General features: G+C 39.2%; 1 protein-coding gene across 9 annotated transcripts in view; it reads right to left on the reverse strand.

The window, feature by feature from the left end:
* The window catches only part of akap9 (A kinase (PRKA) anchor protein 9), a 138674-nt gene extending 111631 nt beyond the window's left edge, over positions 1-27043 (reverse strand). For 4 of the 9 annotated variants that reach the window (XM_082186414.1, XM_082186417.1, XM_082186410.1 and 1 more), the window contains exons 1-4: positions 26760-27043; positions 7785-8003; positions 2059-2103; positions 1003-1059 (exon numbers count right to left, since the gene is read on the reverse strand). In XM_082186414.1, coding sequence (XP_082042540.1) covers positions 1003-1059; positions 2059-2103; positions 7785-8003; positions 26760-26810 — 372 coding nt within the window. In that variant the 5' untranslated portion in view covers positions 26811-27043. The remainder of the gene's footprint in view (positions 1-1002; positions 1060-2058; positions 2104-7784; positions 8004-26759) is intronic. The other 5 variants (XM_082186418.1, XM_082186413.1, XM_082186416.1 and 2 more) reach the window with 2 other exon arrangements.
* Positions 27044-27629: the final 586 nt, after the last annotated feature.

The following is a 27629-nucleotide window of genomic DNA, read 5'->3' on the forward strand; positions in this document are numbered from 1 at the left end:
TGGTGATTTAACAATTAACTGAATGATTTTTGTTTTAATAAAAAAAATTATTATGTATTATATAATCATTTATTTGAATATTTCAACATTTATTTAATGATTTAATTTTGAGTAATTTGGCCCTCCATATTGATGTACTAAAATAAAAACTAAAACCTAATAAAAATGACAAAAACACTCAACAAAAAAACTACAAATTCAAAATAAAAATCTATTAATACTAAATATTATAATAAATATTTACAATAAAAACGTCTTAATTACAGTTAAAAAAACCTCTGAATTCTCTTTTCTATATTCTAGTCCCTGTCCTGCCGCTAGTTCAAGGCCGTGTCCACAAAAGCGTTATCTTTCCTAAGGCAAGCGCACCTTTCCAATTGTTTTGAATGGGAGCGCCACATATTTACAAACGCCAGAAACGTGACGAGGCGGATGCCGAGAGTTTAAACAAATGTTAAACTGTGGGTAAAACGCAGCGCTCATCACTGTCGTCCAATCACAGTGGAGGAAGGGCGGGGCAAATACCACAGCAACCAATCACCACATCCCACTTGTGAAACAGCAACAGATGACAAGCTCTTTACAGCGTATCGACATTTTTATCTTCAGAAACAAACTATCTGTGAAATCAGATGCTAGTAACACTTTCATAGCAGCCAAAGCGTCTCAAACGCCAAGACATTTTCAGAAGAGCGTCTGTCGCTTTGTTGGACACGAGGCCTTATTCCCTGTAAAAGCTGAACGTGTCTCTTATATCAGCATTTCTACACGCTCTCCTCCACCAATATAATATACACACAATAAAATGCCAAGCAGCTCGTGATCTGAGTGAGCGCGGTTAACATGGCAGAGAACGCCTGGGCATTAGCATCTCCCCAGCATTAGCATCTCCCCGGCTGAGCTGAAGGTAAAGGTAGAGCTGAAGGTGAGCAGGGGATGATGATGTGAGGTTAGTGTGTTAGAAGAGCAGAAGAGAGCGATGCAGCGAGGGATCTACTGTACCCCGATCACACAGGACCATGGCAGATCACTGTCTGTCCTCTCCTGGAAACCATTCACCTGTCAGTTCACAACATCACACATGAAAGAGTGCACACACAAATCACAGCACAAAACATGACATCATTTACCCTCAAATTAATCACATTTACCCTTCAAATACTGTAATGTGTGCAGAGGTTTCGCTTCTGAGTGGTTCTGTAAGTCTCAGTGCTGACTCTTATCAGATTCAGTGTTTTCCTGTATTATATTTCTGTAACAGAATCATTTTTCTATTTAATTTTATCACCTTATTTGATCTTATTTTATTCTATATTTGTATTTTTTCAAGAAAAAGTCACTACAACGTATACAATGATGTATGAAATGTTAATGAAATGAAAATAATGTCATAGTCCAAAAAATCCTAATGTATAAAACAATACATATAACTAATATATAAATAAATAGAAAAGGTTTGTACTGATAATTGAGGAGAATGTGCTTAATAAAAAATAAATACAATTAATTAATTAATTAATAGTTTTTGTATGTATAACTGGAGAAATGTGCTTAATATTAATAAAAAAAAAGTTAATTATTTGTAATTAAATATTGGTAATTGAGGATAAATGTGCTTAAAGAAAATAAATAAATAAATAAAGTTTGGATCATTGGAGGAAATGTGCTAAAAAAAAATAGTTAAATAGATAGAACAGAACTAGCATTATTAATATTATTATTATTCATTTTAATAGTGTGTATACTATCCATTATTCATATTATAACGTGTTTTCAGTAACGCCACAGATCAGCTTCGGTCTCGGGCAAACTTTGGTCTCTTCAAGGTCTTCATAAATTTCAGGCTGGATTTTCAAGCCTTCACTGCCTGGCAACCGCAGGTCACATGATCACATGATGCATGAGCACAAGAGCAAGGTTTCTGCATCATGAACCGTCCACAAGCACAGTTTCATCCCACGAGTCATTAACAAAACAAACCTGACTCACTCAAGCTGAGCCTGAGAATAACACACACACACACACACACACTAGTGGATGAAGTGTAACGGGTCCTACCTCAGACGAGCAGTCCTCAGCCGTCGTGGAGACCTCACTCTCGGGCTGGAGAGAGAAAACAAAATGAGGTCACACATGCAATTAGGCGCACGTAATTGAGTCTTCGGTGTTAGTGGGTCACTAATCAAGACCGACACGGTTTTAAAAAATAGCCATTTTGAAACGAAAGCAAAGGACCTGAAAGAAACGCACCATATCAGAGAGCAGACACCGTCCTCAGCGTGTGTGTAGGTGCAGACACATGACTGGCCATGGCGGCCCGTTGCTCTCGGTAGCTTTAGTGAGGCTCGAGGCTAATTACACTGATGCATGAACGTCTGACCTACATCCAGTGTAATCTAGAGACGCATCCAGCTCAGAGTAACCCGACAGAACCGCTATATGTGTGCGATACACTAATACTGGAGACATTAACACATGACAGGCAGAACAATTACTAGTTTTACTAGATCATCTAGTATGAGGTTATGATGTTAATGACTAGTGGTGGACTGATCAAACTAAGAGAGTGTGACTATTTACATAAGATTTAATATTATTTAATGAGGCCAAGTTCAAAATAATCTGGCCGTTTTATTGGTTATAGATTTCCACACAAAAATTAAGCTGTTTTCAACACTGATAATAATCATAAATGTTTCTTGAGCATCAAATCATCATATTAGAGTGATCTCTGAAGGATCATGTGACACTGAAGACTGGAGTAATGATGCTGAACATTCAGGTTTGATCACTGGAATAAATTACACTTCACTACATATTCACATAGAAAACAGATGATTTACATTACAATAATATTTCACAGTTTTTACTGTATTTTTGATTAAATAAATGCCTTGGAGAGCAGAAATCGCCCCCATTTGTAGTGGTGTCCGAAACCACAGTGGAGATCATCGAGTGCACTCATTCAATTCCACAATGCACCGCAATAACAAATGTATTACAACCGATCTACACTCAACGGAGAGAGAATACCCATAATGCACCATTGCTGAGTATTTTCTCCTTAAAACTGCAGTGAACCAAAGACAGTCTCAAACACACGCTTTGAAATCGCTGGTGTTTCTGACGTCACAAACTACCTTGTAACCAATCAGATCAACGTGTGATCGTCAACCAGTGGATCTCTGAGCTGAGTGAGTGAGTGGAGGCGGGGCTCATTTGCATATTCATAGAAGCGCGCATACTAAATGAGCCAAGGGTGTCGAGTTACACTCAAGATATTTTAAGGCATGAAGATGTTTTTTTGAAGGGAAAAACCATTTAAATATGTCATTTTGGTTTTAAGGGATAAAATTATTGACTACAGGGGGACTTTAAATAAAAGTGTTTGTTTGCTCCGAAGTTTTAGTTTTTCTACATCTTTAAACTTTAAGTTTTACAAATATTCACATTAAAAATTAAAATAAAAATGGTATATTCAGAGCTAGTGTTGTCAAAAGACCCGGTACTTCGGTACTCATTTTTTTTAAACGTCACGATACCAGGTTTTCTCAAACCCGGTACTTGATGCGCGTGCATGCCCGAAGCGCGTGCAGTTGCGTCCTCTTCATAAAAGCGCTGATGGCGATCGGCGGTGCTGCTGCTGATGTGGTGCTGATGTTTTTGCGCGTGCAGATACATTATTTCAAATGGCGCGCGGCAAGCGCGCTCATAATAGAAGCGGCGCGCTCGCTTTTCCATGTGCGTTCATGGATGCATAGCGACGCCACGGGAGTACAAACGCTTGTGCGAACTGCGCTCTCCATGATGACGAGGAAGTGTGACATAGGCCTATTAATTGATTTCTAACCCTTGCATTAGCTTTACTACTAGATATATTTATGGAGATGAGAAATAAAAAGCCGTCATTAATATCAGTCCGTCATAAAAGCAGTTCTAGTCTTATTCTTGGCTGGATAACTCTTAGCAGGTTTAAAAAGCCCTTTTAGAGTTAAATATGAATACAGTTTTGGATTAAATAAAAGTATAGTCAAGTCAAATAAAACATTTTATCTCCTGTATAGTTTGGTAATGCTACAATAAGATACCATTCATTAACATCACTTAATGCGTTATCTAACATAACACATTGAGTGAACAATATATTTTTACAACATTAATTAATGTTTGTGAATGTTATTTAATACAAAACACTTGATTGGTCATGTTTGTTCACTTCATTCATTGTGCATTAAATAATGTTAACAGAAATAATGTTAACTTTTGATTTTAAAAATGTATTTTTAAATTAACCCCTAAATGAGAATAATTGCGACAGTATATAACTATTGTTTTTTTTGTTAGGTCATTTTATCTAATGTTATCTAACAAATGGAATCTTATTGTAAAGTGTTTTTAATACTACAGTTTCCATCTTTGTGATATACACTTTAATATAATTATGTAAATTTAATCTAAATTAAGCTTTGGTACCGAAATTGGTACCGAGAACCGTGGATTTTCACTGGTATCGGTACCGAATACTGAAATTTTGGTACCGTGACAACACTATTCAGAGCTTTGAAGTGCTGGAAAGTGTGAAGCCCTTGAAAGTCCTCTTAAAGGGCTGTACGAACCCTGAGAAGAATAATGTAAAACATTCGACTATTTCTGCCACAATACCATGGTTACAGTAGATTTACTACGTTAAATCCATGGTGAATGTTGGTGATTTGGGAACTGAAAAGCCTTCTATAACGTGTTTAATCATTGCACAATGTTTCTACTGGTTTCCATGTTATGTCTGAAATGATACAAGAATGCTCCAAATTTGCGATGTTATTAATATGGAGGCGAATATAAACACTTTCTCACTGGATCTCCAAGCGCTGTGTAGCACCGGTGTTCTGTGATCGAGATCGGCTTGAGTGAACGTGTTTTTAACATTGCTCCGAGAGATGATAAACGGTCCGCGACGCGCGGCTCAAACGAGAAGCGCGGTTTCGTTTAGCTTTCGTTCCGTTTGCCGTCTAACGTTTCTCATATGCAACAGAAATGGCAGCTCTTATCAGTTGGGAACTTCTAACAAAATTCAGTCGCAAAACCTGAGCGTTCGGTCGCAGTCTGGAAGCCTGTACTAGTTAAAAGTGTCCGGTAATGTGCGGCAGACTTAAACCCATCAGACATGCATATTCACCATAACAATAGTTTAATTTCTCCGGTCTGCTTTTACTCTGTCAGAGTTTTAGCAGAGTCACAAGCGTTGTTTCCATGGCAACCGCTGCAGGAGGAAGTTACACGGCCACTCGAAACTTTGCCGTGGTAATTTAAATAAATGTACACTTGGTCAACTACATATTACACTATTTTTTCTCCTTGGAAAGACGTGGAGACGATGCCGTCAGAGTTACATAAGCAACCTCAATCTGAGGAGTCTTGCAAGACTGTGCCTGTGTTTAAGAGGATTGTTTTTTACTTCAAACATGAGACAGAGCCGCATAACCAAAGAGACGAGCGAACCACCGTTAGCTTCCTGGAGAAACCAGTGTTGATGAAGCACACGGTGCATTCAGAGCCGAGAGAATAGAGAGAGAAGTGCTGCTATTCTGCTGCAAGGACACCGGATCACACACACACGCACACACACACACACACACACTCAAACACACACTTAACCAGTTCAAACGCAGTTGTCTGTTGCCTGGGCAACCACTAATTTCACACTCATCTGTAACTACAAATACAGCCTAAACCTGCCAGGCTTTAAAAACATCTACGCATTTATAATCGCATTCATTTATCATAAGAGCTGCGAAGAAAAACATTCTGTGTACATAATATACATATACATATACATATACACATACATATATATATATAGCGGATCAAAACCTTTCATGAACTTTTTTGATACACTTCAAATGTTGACTACTGTATATATATATGTCTGTCAATCAATAGAGTAAACATTTTATATATTTATATATATATTGATGTTTAATTGCGCACTTATCGTGACTTATCTTCATAACACGCTGATTTTGTCATCTTTTGCTCCAGCAAAGTAAACAGATTTTGAAGGATATTCTTACAAAACTGTTTTTCCTACAAAAGCTAGCTTTCCTGCTAATGTCAAGGTAAATTTAAGTGTCTTTCCAAAGGAGGACACTTGAGCCCCTTTCACACAGCGCAATGATCCTGGAAAATTGCCAGAGTGCCTTCTGTGTGAACGCAAACACGACCCGGGATTGATGCCGGGTTGGGAACCTAGTAACATTGCCGTGTTCAGTCCCGGAACGTGCGCTGTGTGAACAAAAGCCGTAATAATGCCGTGTCGTAGTGATGCCGCTGAAGCCGGGATCGATCGCCAGCTGTGACACGGTACGTAATGCGCAAGTTTATGATCGAATCAGAGAAAAAAAAAATGCTCAAATGCGAGAGAGAGAGAGAGAGAGAGAGAGAGAGAGAGAGAGAGAGAGACAGAGAGAGAGAGACATGTGTCTTTACGGGATTTTTACGGGTTGTGTGTGAACGCACGCTCTGGTTCCGGAAAATCACTGGCAGTGTGAATGAACCAAAATCAAACGAACCCGGGTCAAATCCCGGGTCACTTTATCCCTGTATTTTCCGGAATCTCTGTGTGAAAGGGGCTCTGGAGACTCCAAAAGGAGTCCATAAAACTCATAAATTTACGCACCCCAAAGCATGTCATCGCAATCGTCTTTGCCTTGATTTTAATCGTCATCCGTCAAAACATTACTAGCGAAACGCTGGTTTGCCTCGTCCAGCCGAGAACCGTAGTTTGCGTTTCATCTCAATCGCCACAAAATAGTCACCAAATACAGAAGTTTGTCTGAGTTTGTCAAGATTAGAAAAATATTTTATTCTAAAACAGTGCAGTAAACTTCGTGATATGAAACATGACTCCGCCCACTAGGGGGAGGAGCCCGCTAAAGGGGTTTAAAGGGTTTAAAGTACAGTTTCCATGGTAACGCAATGTCATATTTCAAACCGGTTTTCACAGAATTAACAAATGAGTGTTTAAGCTTTCGAATGATACCCAATTTACTCATTTGTGATAGAAAAAAAAAAGGCAATAAACAAAAACACTGACAGTTAAAGTCCCCCCTGTGGTGAAAATCCAGCTTTTAATGTAGTTTATGTGTCTATGTGGTGTTTTTAATATGCTTTAAGACAAACCATGTGTAAGTTCATAAGTCGACAGCATTGCTGAGTATTTCCTCCTTAAAACTGCAGTGAACCAAAGACAGTCTCAAAAACACGCTTTGAAATCGCTGGTGTTTCTGACGTCACAAACTACCTTGTAACCAATCAGATCAACGTGTGATCGTCAACCAGTGGATCTCTGAGCTGAGTGAGTGGAGGCGGGGCTCATTTGCATATTCATAGAACCGCGCATACTAAATGAGGATAGGGTGTCGAGTTACATTCAAGATATTTTAAGGCATGAAGAATTTTTATCAAGGAAAACCGTTTAAATATGTCATTTTGGTGATCAGAGATGAGTTTTAAGGGATAAATGATTGACTACAGGAGGACTTTAACAGGTTAAAGAGGGCAAATAAAACAGCTGCAACAAACTGCATTTAAATTGAACGTGTATTAAAGTCAGTGTGCAAAACGGCCCATGTCATGTAAACATCTTAATCTGAGACTCGGTTCACAACTGAATATATGTAGTAGTAAACTTCTGGCGTACATGTAAACGTAGCCAGTGATCATGTGTTCTCTGTGTGAATAAAAGAGTAATGGTAATATACGCGACGCTGAACTCCTCTGCTCACCTCTATGGTGTAGGTCTGGTCATGTGTGACGGTTTCTCCGCTGCGCAGGGTCTTCGAGAGGGAAAACACAGTGTTCTGATCTCCCGTCTGCTCGTCTCCCTCATCTCGGCTCTGCTCCTCTCTCAGACGCTCCTCTACCTCAGATTCAGGCTTCTTTCTCTTCTTCTTCTGCTTCTTCTGGCCATCGGATTGAGCCTTCCTCTGCCGGTACTCGGCCAGCTGTTAGAGATGAGACACAAACACACACTCATGAGCCACAAAAACACACGCACACTAATCGCAAGATTGTTCAAAAACCTGTAAAAAGACCCACGGTAAAGCGACACAGTTTTGTGAAGTTGAGGCGAATCATGATTGTTGATCAACACCATAACCTTCCTGCGTTCACTCATGGCAAATCCTCTGCTTTAACAGGATTAGCACCACAGACGTGCATTAAGACGGACATCTGTTTCGTCAATATGCGAACGCATACGGTGACATCTTTCTGTTCATCACTCATTTGAAGCATAAATCGTGTTTGAGAGGGAATAAGAGCTGGAGATCATAAACATGCACATCATGATCGCATGAGTCGTGATGCTGGTGCTGGTGCTGGTGCTGGAAACGGGATCAGGACTTCCGGCACTGGAGTTCGTGTCACCTGAGCAGCTCACCTGATTACCTTTACTGACCCAAATACTCAACCTCAAGATCCTGTACAGATTAATTCAGGAATTAACACAGAATATTTACTTTCTTAATGTCTCTGATTTTACTGTGAATGACACATAATTTTTATTTGCATATGCGTTTATCCAGCGGTCGACATGCATTCCCTAGGAATCAAATTCATGACTTTGGCGTAGCTAGCACCATAATCTAGTGTTTGAGCTGCAGGAACGATCAATCCCTCTTATTTTACAACCTCTTTCCAGACCTCATTTTTAATCAGTTCCCAAAAGAAAAAGATCAAGTGCCTCGCTACATTTTTTCCTCTTTAAAGAGCCTATATTCTGCCCTTTTACAAACTCCTGATGATGTTTCAGGCTCTACTAGAACAGGTTTTCCTGCTTGAATGTTGATTATTCTCCTCATATTCTCCATTGTTGCGGCTCCTCTCTTCCCAGTCTGTCAGTAATGCTCTGTTTAGTTCCTGTCTCTATGAAGCCCCTCCTCCTGAAAAGAAAACTGTGCTCTGATTAGTCGGCTGGAGCAGTGTGTTGTGATTGGTCGAGCGCTTCGAGTGTGTCTGGGAAATGTCCCGCCCCTTACCATAACCGCCAGTTTAACACACTACTAACTAATTCAACCAGGCCCCGCCCCTTTATTCTGAGTATGAATTATTATAATGAGGAATATTGTGACGTGTTCGTTCCCGGAAGAAACTCAAGACTACAATGGAGTCGTTTCAGGAGTTCAGGAACACTGACACTGATATAGAGAAGAACTGGAGCTTCTTCATCATCAAACATCAACATTACACACTGAACACAGATGAACATGGAGAAAAGCACCCCATTAAATAACCTTTCATATTCAGAAATACAGCACACAACAGAAGTAATGCGAGTCGCATGTCATTGCATATAGTTCAACACACGGATAATCAGAACAACGGCGTCTGTGACTGAACACACACCCGTACATCACAAAACCAGCAGCTGAGAGAGAGAAGTGGCCACCTGTCACACACACACACGTCTGCAGAGAGACACACACACACACACACACGTCTGCAGAGAGACACACACACACTCACACACACCTGTCTGCAGAGACACACACACACACTCACACATCTGTCTGCAGAGAGACACACAGTCACACACACACACACACACACACACACACACACACCTGTCTGCAGAGAGACACACACACTCTCTCACTCACACACACACACACACACACACACACACGTCTGTAGAGAGACACAAACACACACCTGTCTGCAGAGAGACACACACACACACACTCAAACACACACACCTGTCTACAGAGAGAGACACACACACACACACACACACACACACATCTGTCTGCAGAGAGACACACAGTCACACACACACACACACACACACACACACACACACACACCTGTCTGCAGAGAGACACACACACACACACACTCACTCAAACACACACACCTGTCTGCAGAGAGACACACACACACACACACACTCAAACACACACACCTGTCTACAGAGAGAGACACACACACACACACACACACACACACACACACACACACTCACTCACTCACTCACACACAGCTGTTTTGCGAGAGCAACAACACGTCTCACTGTTTTCACCAGACTCCAAATCACACAAGTTCATTTGGGATTTACTTCACAAAAAATTGTTTCTATGAAGACTAAATAACAAATATAATGAACTGATTAAATGCATCACAGACGTGATAATAAATAAATAAATAAATAAATAAATAAATAAATAAATAAATAAAAGCATAATGAAATGACAGCATAAATACGGTGAGGACATACATTTAATCATGCAAACTGAAATGTTAAATATCAGATAAATATGTTTAAAATGAAAAGCCTCATATTTACACCATAAACAAAAATCTAATATGCATAAAAAGCAAATCATTATACCATCAAAATAAACACATCATGTAATATTGCATCAATGAACATAAGCATAATTGGCTACAAATATAGCCTATAAATAAATATCACGTGAAAAGTACTAATTTATGTAAAAAATAAGAGTGACTTATTTAGAGGAATTTGTTTATTTATTTATTGGCATAATCTATGAAAAATTGAATAATTTCATTATATATTAATGTAATGTAGTCGGTTAAATCCCTCGATAGGTTTGAACACAGAAAGCGATGCTGTTTTCAGCACACAACACTACACTCATGACCTCGAGACGACACACTGAAGTCCACTCATAACTCTTTCATACATTAATTGCCATAATTTGTCATAGTTCCATAAAGTGCTTCAAACCCTTTCTCACGCTCTACAACAGCGGAGCATCTCCGTCTGGAGGAGAACATCAGGAGCGCTCTGACATTTTACCCAGAAACCCCCTTTCAAACGCTCAAGAACATGAGTGAGAAACACATTTCACATTTCCCAGAAAACCTCTTAACGCCCGAGCCCAAATGCAGCCGATAAAAAAAAAAAAAAGAGTCTCCTTTGCTGTTGCCATGGCGACGGGCCAGGAATCCGACACGCACGCGGCTTTTACATTATTTATGTAAACAAGCAAAAAGAGCGTTCGGACTAATGTACGTCCATTACAGTAAATTAACACTAATGAGTCTGAACACACACACACACACACACTCCTGATGACTGTGTTCAACAAGAGCTGATCCCGGATCAGAGGCATCCCGCGGGATCAGAGCACCAGTGTCTAGGATACAGCCAAGACTCCTGGGAAAGTTCAACCGGAGAAACAAAACAGCTTCACAAAGACCAGCGGCTGTAAAAACACCCCAAACCCCCCGACACATGCAGAATACACACATGCAGAACAGAGAAACACACACACACACTATATCTGGCAACTATGATGGTTGATGTGTAAAGAATTATCGTGATTTTAACGGTAAAAAACAGGAAGTTTCCGTACTGTACACGGTGAATAACTGTGATAGATCTAACCGTACATTTACAGTAAAGTACCGTTAAATTTACAGTGTTTGGAAATGAAAAATATCAAGTTATTGTATAATTTACAGTGAAAAACCGTAAATTGACATTCCCACAATTCCCTGCGTGACGGTGGGACAGTTATTCACCGTGTACTTCACATTTGATGTATATTTGTTGAATAACTGTTTCTTCATAGTTTTTCCTGATCAGTGATGTACATTAGGGTTTTATGTTACATTTAATGTTGTTTAATTAATGTAAATTGCATTTTTTAAATGTCGTGTGTTTGTGTGAATGACACTGAATCTTCTATATATTAATATTAACTTTCTCAGTTTATGTTAAAGCTGCTTGTGATGAGCTTTGATTCATCATGTGACATTCATCATCTCCGCTGTGATTGGTGGTTTCCAGTGTATTACAATAGTACAGAACAGATATTAGTACTTCAATCATTTTTTACTGTAAATTTAAGTTAAGTTTGTTGCTACCGTATTTTTTACGGTACATTTCTGCTGCCCGTTATTTACTGTAAACTTAACGGATTTTTTTTTACAGTTTAGTCTGATAAAAATAAAAAACATCCACACTTCGTCCAAGGCCAAACACTTTACAATAAGGTCTCATTTGTTAACATTGATTAATTAACATTAATAATTGTTAATATAAGTTACAAAATAAATAAAACACAGTTGTTCATTGTTTGCTCATGTTAGTTCTCTGTGCATTAACTAATGTTAACAAAAATTTGGCTTTTAAAAATGTATTAATAAATGCATTAGAAGTATTGTTCTTATTGTAGGCATTACCTCTAACTCTACCACCGACTGACTGCAACTGCAGGACATGTACAGCGTGAGTCTGATGATGTGTGATGGGGGAACGGTGAAGTCCATTTCTGTGAGTCTCAGAGTAAAACCCCAGAAAGCAGCAGCGGGAGCCGGAAGACAACCAATCGCACAGCTTGAAATTACATTTAATTTGTTTTTCCCCACAAAGGCTGGCATTAATCTGTGTGTTATCTAACCAGCGTCTCCTGCGGACACACACTCGGCCTCTGGAGACGTGGGGCTGGTGCTTCCCTGCTCGGGTCTGCTGCGGTACGACAACCGGCTTTCAGGAAACTAATGCTTTCATTCAGCAAACACACATTAAACTGATCAAAAACTACATTTATAATGTCACAAAAGAGTCTATTTCAAAATAAATGCTGTTCTTTAAAACTCTCTATTCATCAAAGAATCCTGAGAAATAAAACATATCACTGTTTTCAACACTGATAATAATCATCAATGTTTCTTGAGCATCAAATGATTTGTGAAGGATCATGTGACACTGAAGACTGGAGTAATGATGCTGAACATTCAGCTTTGATCACAGGAATAAATTACACTTTACTATATATTCACATAGAAAACAGCTGATTTACATTATAATAATATTTCACTGTTTTACTGTATTTTGATGTAATAAACGCAGCCTTGGAGAGCAGAAGAGACATTATAAATGTTACTGACCCCAAATGTTTTAATGTTTACTGATCCAACAATACACATTATCAACAGATCAAACACTGAGATCTTTATAAGAGGTGAAAGTTCGTGTTCTGAGATGCTCAAATCATATATGTATTATAATATGGACCAAACAATTACTGACAACAGATAACGTGGATCAGATCAGGTCACACAAACATTGTGCGCTGCTGTTAATTAAGATCATGATAGCGGAGTGTGTAGGACGTGTTTAATTATGCAGACGCTTCAGTTTTATTATAATATCTCTTGAGTGACACTGACTGCGTTTATTGGCCAAGCCAATTATCCTAGAATTATCCCTCTTGTTATCCAGAGCTTTTAGCCTGCAATCACAACACACACACTCACGCACACACTCACACGCAAATATACACACGCACAAGCAAACACACACACACACACACACTCACACGCGCACATACACACACGCAAATATACACACGCACAAGCAAACACACTCACTCACACACACGCAAACATACACACGCACACGCACACTCACACAAACCTTCACACTGTCACACACACACTCACTCACTCTCACACACACTCATAATTAAAGCCCTCAGATCAGGTGAGGGCAGAAAGGCTTGCACTGCATGCTGGGTTGGAACAATTGATTCTGCATAATGGCCGAGATCTTGAGTTGAACAGGTGCAGATGTGCATCAGCCGGCCTCCGCTCGGCCTCAGCTAAAGCACAAGTTTAACACACACACTGACCTGTGCAGATGTAGGTCACACCAGCAGATATCAGGCCTCAGGTTCAGAACCGTAGTTTGTGTTTGATATACGTCGAGATACATCATTTCCTCTGCTATGATCTGCACCATTTCTAGTCTTGCATCATGTTTACTAACGCAGCATTTGTGTTCAGCGTCGAGACCGCGAGTCTGTTCTCCAGTCGTGATCCTGAGAGCCGCTTGCTAATGACACTGGCATGAAACCGCGAGCGCTAACAGCTGCTCTGAACGCCAACAGCAACACACACAGCAGATCTGAGCCAGTGTCTCCGTGTGCAGAGGTCAGGGGTCAAACGCTGGGTCCTTCACTGCTTTGAAACACAGATCCAGGCAAACAACATGCAAAAATCCCTTTATCTGTCCTGTTGCGTCTGAGCACCGTGAAACACTCAGATGCTCAGCGGTGGACACATGAACACACACACATTCAGCACTCAGATGCTCAGCGGTGGACACATGAACACACACATTCAACACTCAGATGCTCAGCGGTGGACACATGAACACACACACGAACACACACACATTCAACACTCAGATGCTCAACGGTGGACACATGAACACACACATTCAACACTCAGATGCTCAGCGGTGGACACATGAACACACACACGAACACACACACATTCAACACTCAGATGCTCAGCGGTGGACACATGAACACACACACATTCAGCACTCAGATGCTCAGCGGTGGACACATGAACACACACACATTCAACACTCAGATGCTCAGCGGTGGACACATGAACACACACACTCAACACTCAGATGCTCAGCGGTGGACACATGAACACACACACGAACACACACACTCAACACTCAGATGCTCAGCGGTGGACACATGAACACACACACGAACACACACACATTCAACACTCAGATGCTCAGCGGTGGACACATGAACACACACACATTCAACACTCAGATGCTCAGCGGTGGACACATGAACACACACATTCAACACTCAGATGCTCAGCGGTGGACACATGAACACACACATTCAACACTCAGATGCTCAGCGGTGGACACATGAACACACACATTCAACACTCAGATGCTCAGCGGTGGACACATGAACACACACATTCAACACTCAGATGCTCAGCGGTGGACACATGAACACACACATTCAACACTCAGATGCTCAGCGGTGGACACATGAACACACACATTCAACACTCAGATGCTCAGCGGTGGACACATGAACACACACATTCAACACTCAGATGCTCAGCGGTGGACACATGAACACACACATTCAACACTCAGATGCTCAGCGGTGGACACATGAACACACACATTCAACACTGATGCCTTTGGCAGATGCTTTCATCCAATGAGACTTTCAATGCATTCAAGATATAAATGATAAATTCACTGGGAAATGTATCGATGTATCTACCGATTAGTATCGATTCACAAATAAATAAATAAAAAGATTGTCTACAGTGTTAGACTTAGACTTCTTTAAAGGGTTAGTTCACCCAAAAATTTTTATTCTGTCATTAATAACTCTCCCTCGACGTCAGAACCTCGGCTCATTATTGGCCAGCATCACACACACATGACCAGCGTGAGCCAATAGTGAGCCGGCGTTCTGACGTACAGCCCAGCAGCGCTGCGCTGTTACTCCAGGGTATATACAGAAATTCTTAAGTTGAATTTAATACCTTTTAATACCTTTTTTAATACCTTCACAATATTTTTTAATACCAGCGCGACTTCAAGATGCAACTGTAGTGGTGTAAAGCAATGAAATATCTTTCCAAAAATAATAAAACATTTCATCACAATTTAATGAGGTGATTATAACTTAACTTCAACCCTGGACTCAAAAACCAACAGAGACAGATAGAGGTTGGTGGCCGATCCTGTCTTGCCCCGTTTTTTTTTTTTTTCTTTCTTTTTTTTTTTTTTAAGCTGTGATTTTACCACTTGATTTCATAGCTTTGTAAGATAAAATCCTTCTTTGCTAGACCTGATAATTATTTTGGTCTATAATCATATCAATATCAAAAAGTAGAATAAAAAAGTAGCATTAAAAAGTTTATTTTAACTAAGTCTAACTTTCTACCATAAACTGTACAATTGAATAAAATTAGCTGCCAGATAAAAAATTAGCTATTAGATAACTTGCTTTGCACTTTTTTTTTTCTGGTTTCACCTCACTCCAGTCTAAACTAAATGATTTTTTTTTTTGGGGGTAATGTTTCTACACATTATGATATAAGTAACCTGAAAATACTACGTAGTTTACATGCATGAATACATGAATTGTTTGTTTATGTTACTTAACAGTGCATTAACTAATGTTAACAAATACAACTTTTGATTTCAATAATGTAGGCTACTAGTAAATGGTGAAATTAACATTAAGAAAGATTAATTAATGCTGTAGAAGTGCAGTTTATTAATAGTTAATGTTAATTAATGTAGTTGACTAGAGTTTAATTAATGGAACCATATTGTAAAATGTTACCGAAAATGTTAGAAGAAGATAAGGCAATTTATTTTAGCACAATTCACACCCAATGGTAATTCAAGAAATACATCTCCGAATGCGCCACGTGAAACTTCGGTCTTCCGACCTTTTACCATCGTGTCAATAGATTTTGATTAATTTGAGCGAGAGAGAGCAAGAGTGGAGAGAGTGCGCGCGCGCGACCGGGGCTCTCTCTGTTCTTTCAGTTAACATGTCATGCACCCTGTCACGAGCGCAGCAGTCATCTACATTAGGCTACTCACCGATCAAATAAGGCTTTGGCGGGCGCCAAAAAAAATTCAGTGCAGCAGAAACCCCGATGTCTCTAATTACTGAAATAGAAGCGAACTCGCGAACAGGTTTGGCAGCAAGCAGGGATGCAAACACATGTATGGTCAAAAAAGAGAGAGGTTATCGAAGCCCTCGCCCCGCGGCAAATTTCCAGATACTTACATAATTGTGATGAATTTAGTTATTATTTTGCAGTGTAAGATTACAGTTAACACCTTTAAATATTACATAAATGTATTATGTATTTTTATTAAACTTAATGAGTGTATAAATCAGCAGCAAAAAGTAATTCTTGAAAAAATCTGCACAGTAATTTTATAAAATCTAAACATGTTAATAAAAACAAATTAGTACTCTTATAAAATTCAATCAGGCAATCATACATTTCACAATTTTATATTATATATTAATGTCAAGAATTCAGAAGTGTATATATTTATATAGCCTACACTACACAGAAATAATATGCAATTAAATTATGCTTATTTTAAATGTATTGAGCAGGCTAGGTATAAAAACAAGTAATAAAAACTCGGTGAGTGTTTTAGCGCAATTTTCTCACCTCATGGGATCACAACACTAAGAGATAGTAAATCTTTTCCTGGATTTTTTTTTTGTGCGTTCCCGAGATTAGACCTTCCTTAACATAATGCCGAAAACCCGAAGTCTCTAGGTGGTCTGGTTGAGGAGTAGATAGAAGTGCAAGATTGGTGCGCACAGACGCACAGAACAGAAATCATGAGTTAACAAGCACAATTTTGTCCGGTGGAAAATTGCGCTAAAAAATATAGGCTTTTAATAATCTTTCAGTGCGCAAAACCATGATAATATGAAACGCTTCAAAACAGAGCGCACAAAGCGCGTATGCACATCGCGGGTGCAGAATGATGTGCTCAAAGCAACATGGAGTCACAGTGTGCAGCGCTGCGCTGAACAAGTGCGCATTTAAAAGTTCACGGCACAAAGCGAAGAAATGTCGAGCGCACAAATCCTAGTGTATATCTGTCCAACAGTTTATTGATCATTTGTTTCACAGTTTTAAATTCCAGTTATTGTGCGTTTGATGCCGATTCATTGTCCTTGTGATGTGTGTGATCTAACAAGCACACGGTAGTGAGTCGTTTAAAAACAGCAACAAACTCCAACAAAATAAAGTCATTTTATGCAAATCCACAGCCTTTTATCTACAGATCATGCATTATAATGTAAATATATCGGAGAGAGTTTTACCGTGCATCCAACCGGAAGAGGCGCGCGCGCTGTTTGAATACTGAATTGAGTGATTGACAGCCGCAGAGGAGGGAAACCGAGTTTCCGTAAACTTTAATGATGTAAATAGACTTCTGTCCCTCACATTAAGCTATGGAATGACTTCAGATGACTTTGTCACCCAAACTGACGTGAAAAAAAGCGGGAGGCGCCGAAAAGTGCGCTGTTTGCATCCCTGAGCAAGCCAGCCGGATCCCAAGTTTGTTTCAGCGCGCGCGCGAACGAAAACCACGTCACATGATATCGCTCAGGTTCTACTCGCAACATATAAATAAATCCATGCGAATTTTAGAAGAAAGGCCTGCACTTAACACAAATTGAAACTCATAGGCCTAGCTGGATGGGGGTTTGAAAATTTAATACCTCGACAGATGACGTTTATTACTTTTTAATACTTTTTAATGGCCTTAATTTTGGCTAATTTCATTTACTACCTTTTAATACTTTTTACAACCCCGCGGACACCCTGTACTCTACACCAACAGCGGAGGAGGATGCCGTGGAAGAGAAGAGATCGTTGAATAACGTCTTTATTTTGGGGGGGGGGTTTGCGCACAAAAAGTTCTCGTCACTTCATAATATTAAGGTTGAACCACTGTAGTCACATGGACTATAGGGTTGGGCGATGTCTACAGTGAAACATCGCGATGGACCATGACATCGGGGGGGCGGCTCATAACATTCTCATTTTCCACTAGATATTCCACCAGCATTATTCATATCAGATACACAGTGTGTAAGTAACTATAAAGTTAACTGTATTCTTCTCTCAGTTCATCGGCCACTCACTTTCATGTATTTCGAGAGAAACTGATGAATTCACGCGCTGTAATAAATCCATCAGACAGGACTCTCTGAACTGCGGCCCAAACAAACATGGCGGCGCCCATCTCACGTTACAGATCAAGATCATTTATAAAGGTTTTTAAACGACAAAAACTCACTTACACATAATTTTGTTTACTAATGACTTCGACGTCACAGCGCTGTCGTCATCTCGCCTCTGGCCCGCCTATATCAGATAACCCGCTGTGATTGGTGCAGCTCAGATACAAGGGCATAGTTAATGAGCATCATTACTCAACGCTAGAGATGTGACGGTGATAATATTCTCCCACCGGTTAATCGACTTGTGAAAACACCGGTATTACCGGTTTCATCGTGGGGGTGGGGGGTGTTAGAGTGATGTTTTTTTGTTTTTTTTACATGGCGTCAATTTATCATTCATATTGAGTTTGATTGACATGCGATCTGACCAATCAAATTCCACCATTTTTGTGCGACAAAGCAGTCAGAAGAGTTATTGATTAACTTCGGTGGATTTGAACTTGGCTTTAACTGAGGCAATCTGTCACGACACATTAAAGAGCCAAAAAACGGTAGGCCTATTTTATTTTGTTTTGACTGACCAAATTTGAAAGTTGAGACTTTGTTTCATATTAAATATTACCTGCTCGGTCCTGTCTGTCAGCGCGTTGTCAGTGTCCTCTATTTTTAACTGCTTGAGATCATGTTGAGAACAATAACGCCCTATTTGAGGGTATAGGGCGCAATTTCGGATTCAACCACAGTGTTTGAATGGTGGGTTCGTTATTATTCATGAAAAACGCACAAAACAGTAGCCTACAATGTCAAACGCTTATATTAAACATAGAACGTTTTTAAAAAGGATTACTAATCCACAACAGATGACAGTTATTAGGTTAAATGTTCAGAATACGATTCCATATAAGGTTATATTTCAGCACTTCGCGAATGGACAGCGACTCTTAATGCGTTCTCGCGGAATTGCGGCGAACGTTCGTAAACTTGCACATAGAGAACGCTCTTAAGAGCTAAGATACATCGTTATCGGGAAACCCGGCCCTGGTCTCCGCACTAGCCTAACTGAAAACTATGAAAGCCGTGTGACCGGCCAACCGGTAAAAAATAAAAGAAAAAATATATTAAAGGGACTATGTGTAGCTTTTTAGGTATTTTATTATCTAAAATCAGTATTTTTATTCATAAATATGCCCTCAATGGTGTACAAATACCTATGCCAATGATCAGACTAATCCTCGTAAACGAAGAATTTAATATCTTTATATACAAGGGACGGGTAGGTCCACGGAGGCTTCCATGTAGTTCCGCCATCTTGAAAAACTATAATAGCAGAGAGGGACAAAAAGTACTAGGCCAACGCGTTTCGTTCAGAACCAGCGTCACGTGACTGAAGCCAGCAGAAGCGGAGGAGTAGAGCAGTGAGAGGCGCTTGTCACTGCCCCGGCAAGTTTAAAAGGCTGCACTGCACGGTTATTTATACACCGTTCATTCATACATATGCTGAGTCACAGGATAAGGAGTCCTCGTCGGCGAAAAAGTTCAAAATAGACCGTAAAAGGAAACGTGACCGGAGATTACAAAAACAAGGGTTAATGTCGGGATAGCTAACGCAGGAGAAAGCTTTCAAAAGAGACGCTGAAGTTTCCTGCTTTCTTCTCGACAGGTAAGTCAATGTTACGGCCTTAATTACAAGCTTTTTTTTCATTGCTTGGTTGTGTACTTTATCGCGAAGCAAAGAGGACATGGAGACTGACAGAATAGACAGAGCAGGTTACTTATGATATAAACAAATCTCAGCTCTCAGATTCTGTCACTTTTATTACGAAATTCAAACAATATATACTGTTTTTGGCGCTTGTAAATGTGACGCGAGTCACGACGGATCCCTAGCGGCACGTGAACCGATCATCTCTAGCTAGTAAATAAACACAAATGAACAATGTTGAAAGATACAGTACAACTTACCGAAATGTATATTCCTCATACATTATATCGACCAATCAATCAAACAAATGGTAAACAGCTGGAGAACAATTATGTATGTCACAACATTTACCTCAGGAAAGCCATTTAATGACCATAATAAAGGCTAGCAGTTAGTTGGCTAGAAAAAAAGAGCTATAAAGAGTATTTTGCTAAATATGTGTACTATATTACATATTTATTATATTTGTATTTATATCATTAAATAAAGTTATTATAATAATAAAAAAACGCATTATGTATCTTTCTGTATGTTTACAGCATTAGGTGAGTTGTTTTTTTCTTGAGAAAAATTAATGCCTATCTTGTGTAGATATCCCCCCCACCCCCCGCTCCTCCATAAATCTCACTCCAAGCAAAACTCAAAAGTTGGCAGCTATGTTATATAGACAGTAGAACATTTATAGTTAAAAGTTAAACAGACTCTTTGATGAATAGCAGCTATTGAGTAAAGTAACGATAGAGAAGGCTCTGATGATGATGATGATATCTAACAATGCACGTACTTCAAAAAATATAACGAGTAAAGAAGGCATTACTACTAATTACCATAGTTAATGTTTTTCACAGTCAGTAATTGATAACTAACAATCTTTTTTTCGTTGTTTCAAGTTTCAGTTTCACCAAGAAAAACTCGAAGTGCTATTATAAGACATCCTGTCATAGCTTTTTGGTACATAACAGCTACCGTAGATGCAACGCGCATTTGAAAAAGTGAGGCGCTGGAGAGCATTATTCATTTGAATGCAAAATACAATTTCACCACTAGATGGGAGAAATTCCTACACAGTGTCCCTTTAAAGAAACTATTCCCTCTGATTTTGTTTCATTAATAAAGTTTGACTAATCGCAGCAGTCTCGCATTCGTTTAGAGCTCGTGTGAATTGCACGTATAAAATGAAGTTAACGAACAACCTCGTTCCATCAGGAAACGCCACATTTCACGGCGCTTTATGAAGAGTTTTTCTTTTGCGTGAAGAAACCGTTCGCCGGAGATGTGTTAAAAGATTCATTCATGCACACAAGAGAGTGCGGCCTAATTTACTCTCTTACCTTTGTTCTTTGATTAACATTAATGACACTCCATCTGACACGCGTCCCATTTTCTCACAAATCTCTACATTCATTTATGATATTATTTAAATCATTTGCTCTTATGAGGACACTCGACAAAACGGACATTTTGGCATCATTTGTGTGTGTTATGTTTTGTACAAGGCCGAAAAGAGAACTCGATACTGACGCGCGTCTTTTCCGTGTGTGTGTGTGTGTGTGTGTGTGTGTGTGTGTGTGTGTGTGTGTGTGTGTGTAATAGGCAGGACTTACAGCGCGGTCTCTTGTTTTGTCGCGCTTGAATGGTTGAGCGGGATCATACAACGCTAGTCAACTGGTGACAGAAAATACGTATACTGCGTAATTGCTTTAAAAAAAAATTGTTTTGCGGTGCTGTGGTGGACAAGTGATGAAACCGGTGTTGCGACTGAACACCGTGTAACACCGGTAACACCGATTATCGTGCCAAGCCTACTCGACACCAGAGTAACTTGCTGAGCAAATTCAACTTGTGCTCTCACGAGAACTCTGGATTACCAGGGTAATTAAACTGTCGACTGCAGTCAAATAAGAAAGGCAACACAAAACACTAAACTACACTCAAATCTATGCACATATCGAATCAAAAAATGATTCAAAATCAAAACCATAATTAGTTCTTGGTTTCCCCCTAATTCACTATCAAAACAGCAGTGGTTGTCCTATTATATAGATATTGTTCGTTTGGAGCGATCCACTGCCTTAATTAATAGAGCAAAGATTAAAACTATTGAGTACTGGAGCCGAACTCATGACAGCTTAATGTCTATTCTTTAAACTTAAGTGTTCTAAAGGGATAGGGGAGTATACCTAGATGTGGATCAGGACTAATGGGACGGCAGGTTCTCCCTTTTCCCCTTCCTTTTTTTATTTTTTTTATTATTTTTTTATTATTTTATTTAATTTTATTTAATTTTTTATTATAGAGGCCTTAATTATCTTTATTTCAATAGACACTTTCTACCTGTAAATCATTTATCTCTGACTATGGATATAGTTCAATTTTGTATATTTTTATTTATTATTTTATTTATATTAGTAGTATTTTATTAGTTCTTCTGTATATGTATATGTTTCTCTTCTGTACATTTGTTTTGTATTTGTTATCAGTTATATCCTTCGCGCTGAAGTAATTTTGTGAAAATCTGTCAGTGCTAATACTGATAGCCTTGTTCGTAAGAAAAACAATAAAGTATTGGTCAAAAAAAAAAAAAAAATGATTCAAAATCGAGAATCGAATCGTGAGGTACCAAGAGATTCCCCCTAAACGACATGTGTCATCATGCTTCTGTTGTCCTTCCTTCATTACGGACAAAAAAAGACAAATCTATTGATCTGAATGCATGTCAAGCTAAGGAGAGCTGGCACTCACAGACGAGCACAGAGTCATCACACACTGACAGACTTTAATACTCACTGGACAAACACTCAGTCAGTCTGCAGTGATTTACTTCTGCTCCAAAGCAGCACCGCTTTAGGAAACGTGTTTTTCTGCTTTTGTTCGCGTTCACTCCGATTGTTAACAAAACAAATTATGAATCATGTCTTTCCATCACAGACGTCTTTATTCAGCAGCTCTTGACATTTACACAGTAAATGTGAGTGTTGTGCCTCGTGGTTTGCAGCACTAATCGACCAGTTGAGGGAAGAGTGAGAAGTGGAAGCTGGATGTCAAGATGACATTTCATTTGACTCAAGACCTCTAGCTCAAATGAACCCGTGTGTAAACAATGCATAAAGTAAGTGATTATCTTCTTCAAGACTCATATTCACAGTGTTGAAGGAGCAAAATGGTGGAATTAAAAAAAAAATTTGTTGCTCAAATTCAGTCAAAAAAATACTTCAGTGCAACGATTATTCGCATCCAAGATAAAGTTTGTGTGTATATAATATATATGTGTGTACTGTGTATAAATTATTTTGTACATATAAACACACACACATGCATGTATATATTTAAGAAAAATTTGTTATTTATATATAAACGATTTATATTTCTGTATCAGATAAATTATATGTAAATATACAGTATATTCATGCAAATATTTCTTAAATATATACATGCATGTGTGTGTATTTATACAATATAACACAGCACACACACACATACTATGTAAACACACACTTTTATTTTGGATGCGATTAATGGTCGCACAGCCCTAAACACAGACAGACTAACTCTAGATGTCTCCCTCGTATAAACACAGGTGTATCGAGAGGAGATCTGTGTGTCTGCGCTCCGCAGGACATCATGTAAACCTGTCAGGGGGAATTAGACACACGAGTCTCTAGAGGTCGACACTAGTGACCTCGATCACATATGTTCACTTCACAGGGAGCACGGAGAGGTCACGATCTCCCCATCCTTCAGACTCGGGGTATTTTTAGACGCGCACACAGAGAGGAATCAGCTCTATCTCTGAGATAACACGGCTCTGCGTGTGGAGAAACAGGAATGTGAGGCCAAACTAGTGGGTTATCAATATACACTGATACGACACCTAAACAGCAAGGAAGTAAATCACTGATATAATCCAATTTGATTGATTAAAAAAAAAACACAAATTCAAATGTATTTAAAAAAACATGTTTTTCTCTGTTTTGGCCTTGATGCATGTTTAGTCATGTGACTCATATTGTACCAATAAGGCCCTGTGATTTAAGGAATCTAGTCATAAAAACAGAATCTTATTTAAGATTTCAATTAATTAGACATGCTTTTTTGATTGCTTAACTTTTATTTAACCACACACACTCTCACAAACACTCTCTCACACTCTCTCTCACACACACACACTCTCACACAGACACACTCTCTCTCTCTCTCTCTCCAACACAATCTCTCATACACACACACTCTCTCTCTCTCTCTCTCTCTCTCCAACACAATCTCTCACACACACACACTCTCTCTCTCTCTCTCTCTCTCTCCCCAACACAATCTCTCATACACACACACACTCTCTCTCTCTCTCTCTCTCTCTCCAACACAATCTCTCACACACACACACACACACTCTCTCTCTCTCTCTCTCTCTCTCTCTCTCTCTCTCTCTCTCTCCAAACACAATCTCTCATACACAAAACCATTAAAACAGAGTCCAGAAATATTTAAATGAGAAAAAAAACAGAATCCAGAAAAAAATTCTCGGGAAAAAACGAATTTAGGGGAAAAATAATAATAATATCATACGTGACGTGACGGCTGTGCTGTTCACTTTCACAGTGTTGTTCAAGATAAATGTGACCTCATATTACATTCCTGCAAAAGATAACAGAAAATGTACTCGCAATTGCTGTCCTGCGTCAAAACAGATGTTTTGCTAAAAAAAAGAAAAAAGAAGATGGAATAGCGTGAACATTATTATATCTGGTCTACTTCTCATTGAGATGATTTTAGCGGTTTCCAATGTTTCAGTGCTAACAAGAAACTTCTGGCTAATGCTTGAAAACACTAGTGTGGATGGAGTGCATTTAGAAACGTAAACCTCAATCATGTCAAGGGCTCTGTGTCCTGACACGCTCCAGCAGGTTATATAGTGACCTGGAGATCTGTGACAGGCATGATGGGAGAGAGCCGGTTTAGCAATCGCTAGAAAATCCAGTCTCACAAGCCCATCCACATGCTCAGAGAAACAGCAGAGGAAGTCTTTATATTTATCCTGGAACTGCAGTCACATTCACTATGACTTCACCTGCTCATATACTGATCAACGAGAGCTCTCACTGCATGACGAAGCACATAAAACACTCAAAAATGAGCATAACACAAAAACTCATAAAGACTGAGCTGCCTTCGCTATCAGAGCTTTCATAAATATGTGTTTCCTAGTTAAAAATTGGACATGAACGCCCTATCAAGTCGTGTTTACCACTGGGAAACTCAGGGATAATTTTGATTCCAGAGTTTCAGAGTTGGGCGTGTCATAAAATTTAAACAATAAACGTTTTTTTGGTTTTTCAATAACAGCTACATCGCCTTGTCTCGTTATTAGTGTTTACTTACATTTATGAACAATCATTTAAAGCATTTTTGATATTTTATGACAAAAATAACCTGTATTTGACCAGACCTCCAGCAAGCTGACTATCTAGATAGCGTAGTGAATGTTTATATGGTTGAGTAGAATGACACACTAAATATCATTTTGGCTTTAATAAGATTTTCCCAGTAAATAGGCAAGAATATTCCTCCATGATGCCTGTTCTTTCTGACATCAAAGCACTTGAACAAGACGAACTCGTATTCACAACTTGGGAAGTGGGACATTTCCAACAGCACGTGAAGGCAGCATTACACGATGGTAAAGGTAAAAAGGTAAAAGTGGTTAAAAAAAAAGGTAAAAGTCGAGGTAAAAATGAGGCAAATGTGAGTTAGGCTAAATCACAAGTGTCAGTTGTTTTCTGAGGTAAAATAGAGGTAAATGTGAGTTAAATCACAAGTGTCAGCTGTTTTCTGAGGTAAAATAGAGGTAAATATGAGGTAAATGTGTTAAATCACAAGTGCCAGTTGTTTTCTGAGGTAAATGATCATAAAATTGAGGTAAATGTGAGTTAAATCACAAGTGCCAGTTGTTTTCTGAGGTAAATGATCGTAAAATAGAGGTAAATAGAGGTAAATGTGAGTTAAATCACAAGTGTCAGCTGTTTTCTGAGGTAAAATAGAGGTAAATGTGTTAAACCACAAATGTCAGTTGTTTTCTGAGGTAAAATATTGGTAAATACGAGTTAAATGTGAGTTAAATCACAAATGTCAGTTGTTTTCTGAGGTAAATGACAGCAGTGGGGGGTAAAATAGAGGTAAATTCGGGGTAATGTGAGTTAAATCACAAGTGTCAGCTGTTTTCTGAGGTAAAATTGAGTTAAATCAGAAGTGCCAGTTGTTTTCTGTGGTAGATGACAGCAGTGGGGGTAAAATAGAGGTAAATTCGAGGTAATGTGAGTTAAATCACAGATGTCAGTGAGGCAAAAGACATGACAGCTGTTGGCTGAATCTCAGGGATGGGCGTTAAACTCTGAGGTAAACTACAGCATTGAGGTAAAGTTGAGGTGAATCTCAGACGAGAAGTATATTCTGAAGTAAACGACAGCAGACAGGTAAGCATGAGGTAAATGTGGGGTAAATCTCACCTTGGCTTTGCCGGCCTGCAGTTTCTTCTGTCGCTCCTCGTCTTCCATCATCTCTGCGGGTCCTGCGGCTTAAACACGGACACACGCGCGTCATTAACGCGCCACACGCACACACACACGCCTAGCGCTGAACGCGGACCGCTGACATGTGTGCCCGCTTCGGCTCGGGCGGCAAATCCTGTGGGGTTTCGGCTTTTCGCTGTGTTTTATTGGGGATTTGCTGTCACACTCACAGTCGCCGCCATGTTTCTCCACGTAAACACACGAGACTCGTGGCGCGGTGACGTCACCGTGCGCGCACACGCCGCTAAAGCCTGACACTGCAAATATCGCTGCACAAACAAACTGTCAATCGTGCAAATATAAATAATTGATGATTACATTGTATATTATGCCTATCAAGATTTGTGTGTGCTCTTGGCGCACTGTACCTACAGTAGTAGCAAAAAGTTATTTGTTTTTACTGTAATGACACTGCCGTCAAAATATGAGGAAAATATTTTATATTGTTTAAATATTTTAAATATGAGGGAATAAGAAACCGCTAAACTTGGTTTAGGTAATTATCTGACGAAATTAGTTGGCAAACTACAGCTATGGGTTTTATTTTATGTGCCAAAAACAAGAAAAAACATGCACTGACTACAACATTTACTCTTAATTGTTTGTCTCTCGTTCATAATTTATTTGTATGACAGCCAGGACACAAATTGTGTCACACAATTTGCCATGTTTCATTGCGTTATCATCACAAATAAAACTTCACACTAACTTTAACACATTTTAATCATATTTGAATATTATTAATATCATATTTTTCCTACTTATGACTGTATGTATGATACATATTGAATTGCATTCTGCACATTT

The sequence above is a fragment of the Leuciscus leuciscus genome (genome assembly GCF_965113295.1).
Source record: "Leuciscus leuciscus genome assembly, chromosome: 12".
Taxonomy (NCBI): Eukaryota; Metazoa; Chordata; class Actinopteri; order Cypriniformes; family Leuciscidae; genus Leuciscus; species Leuciscus leuciscus.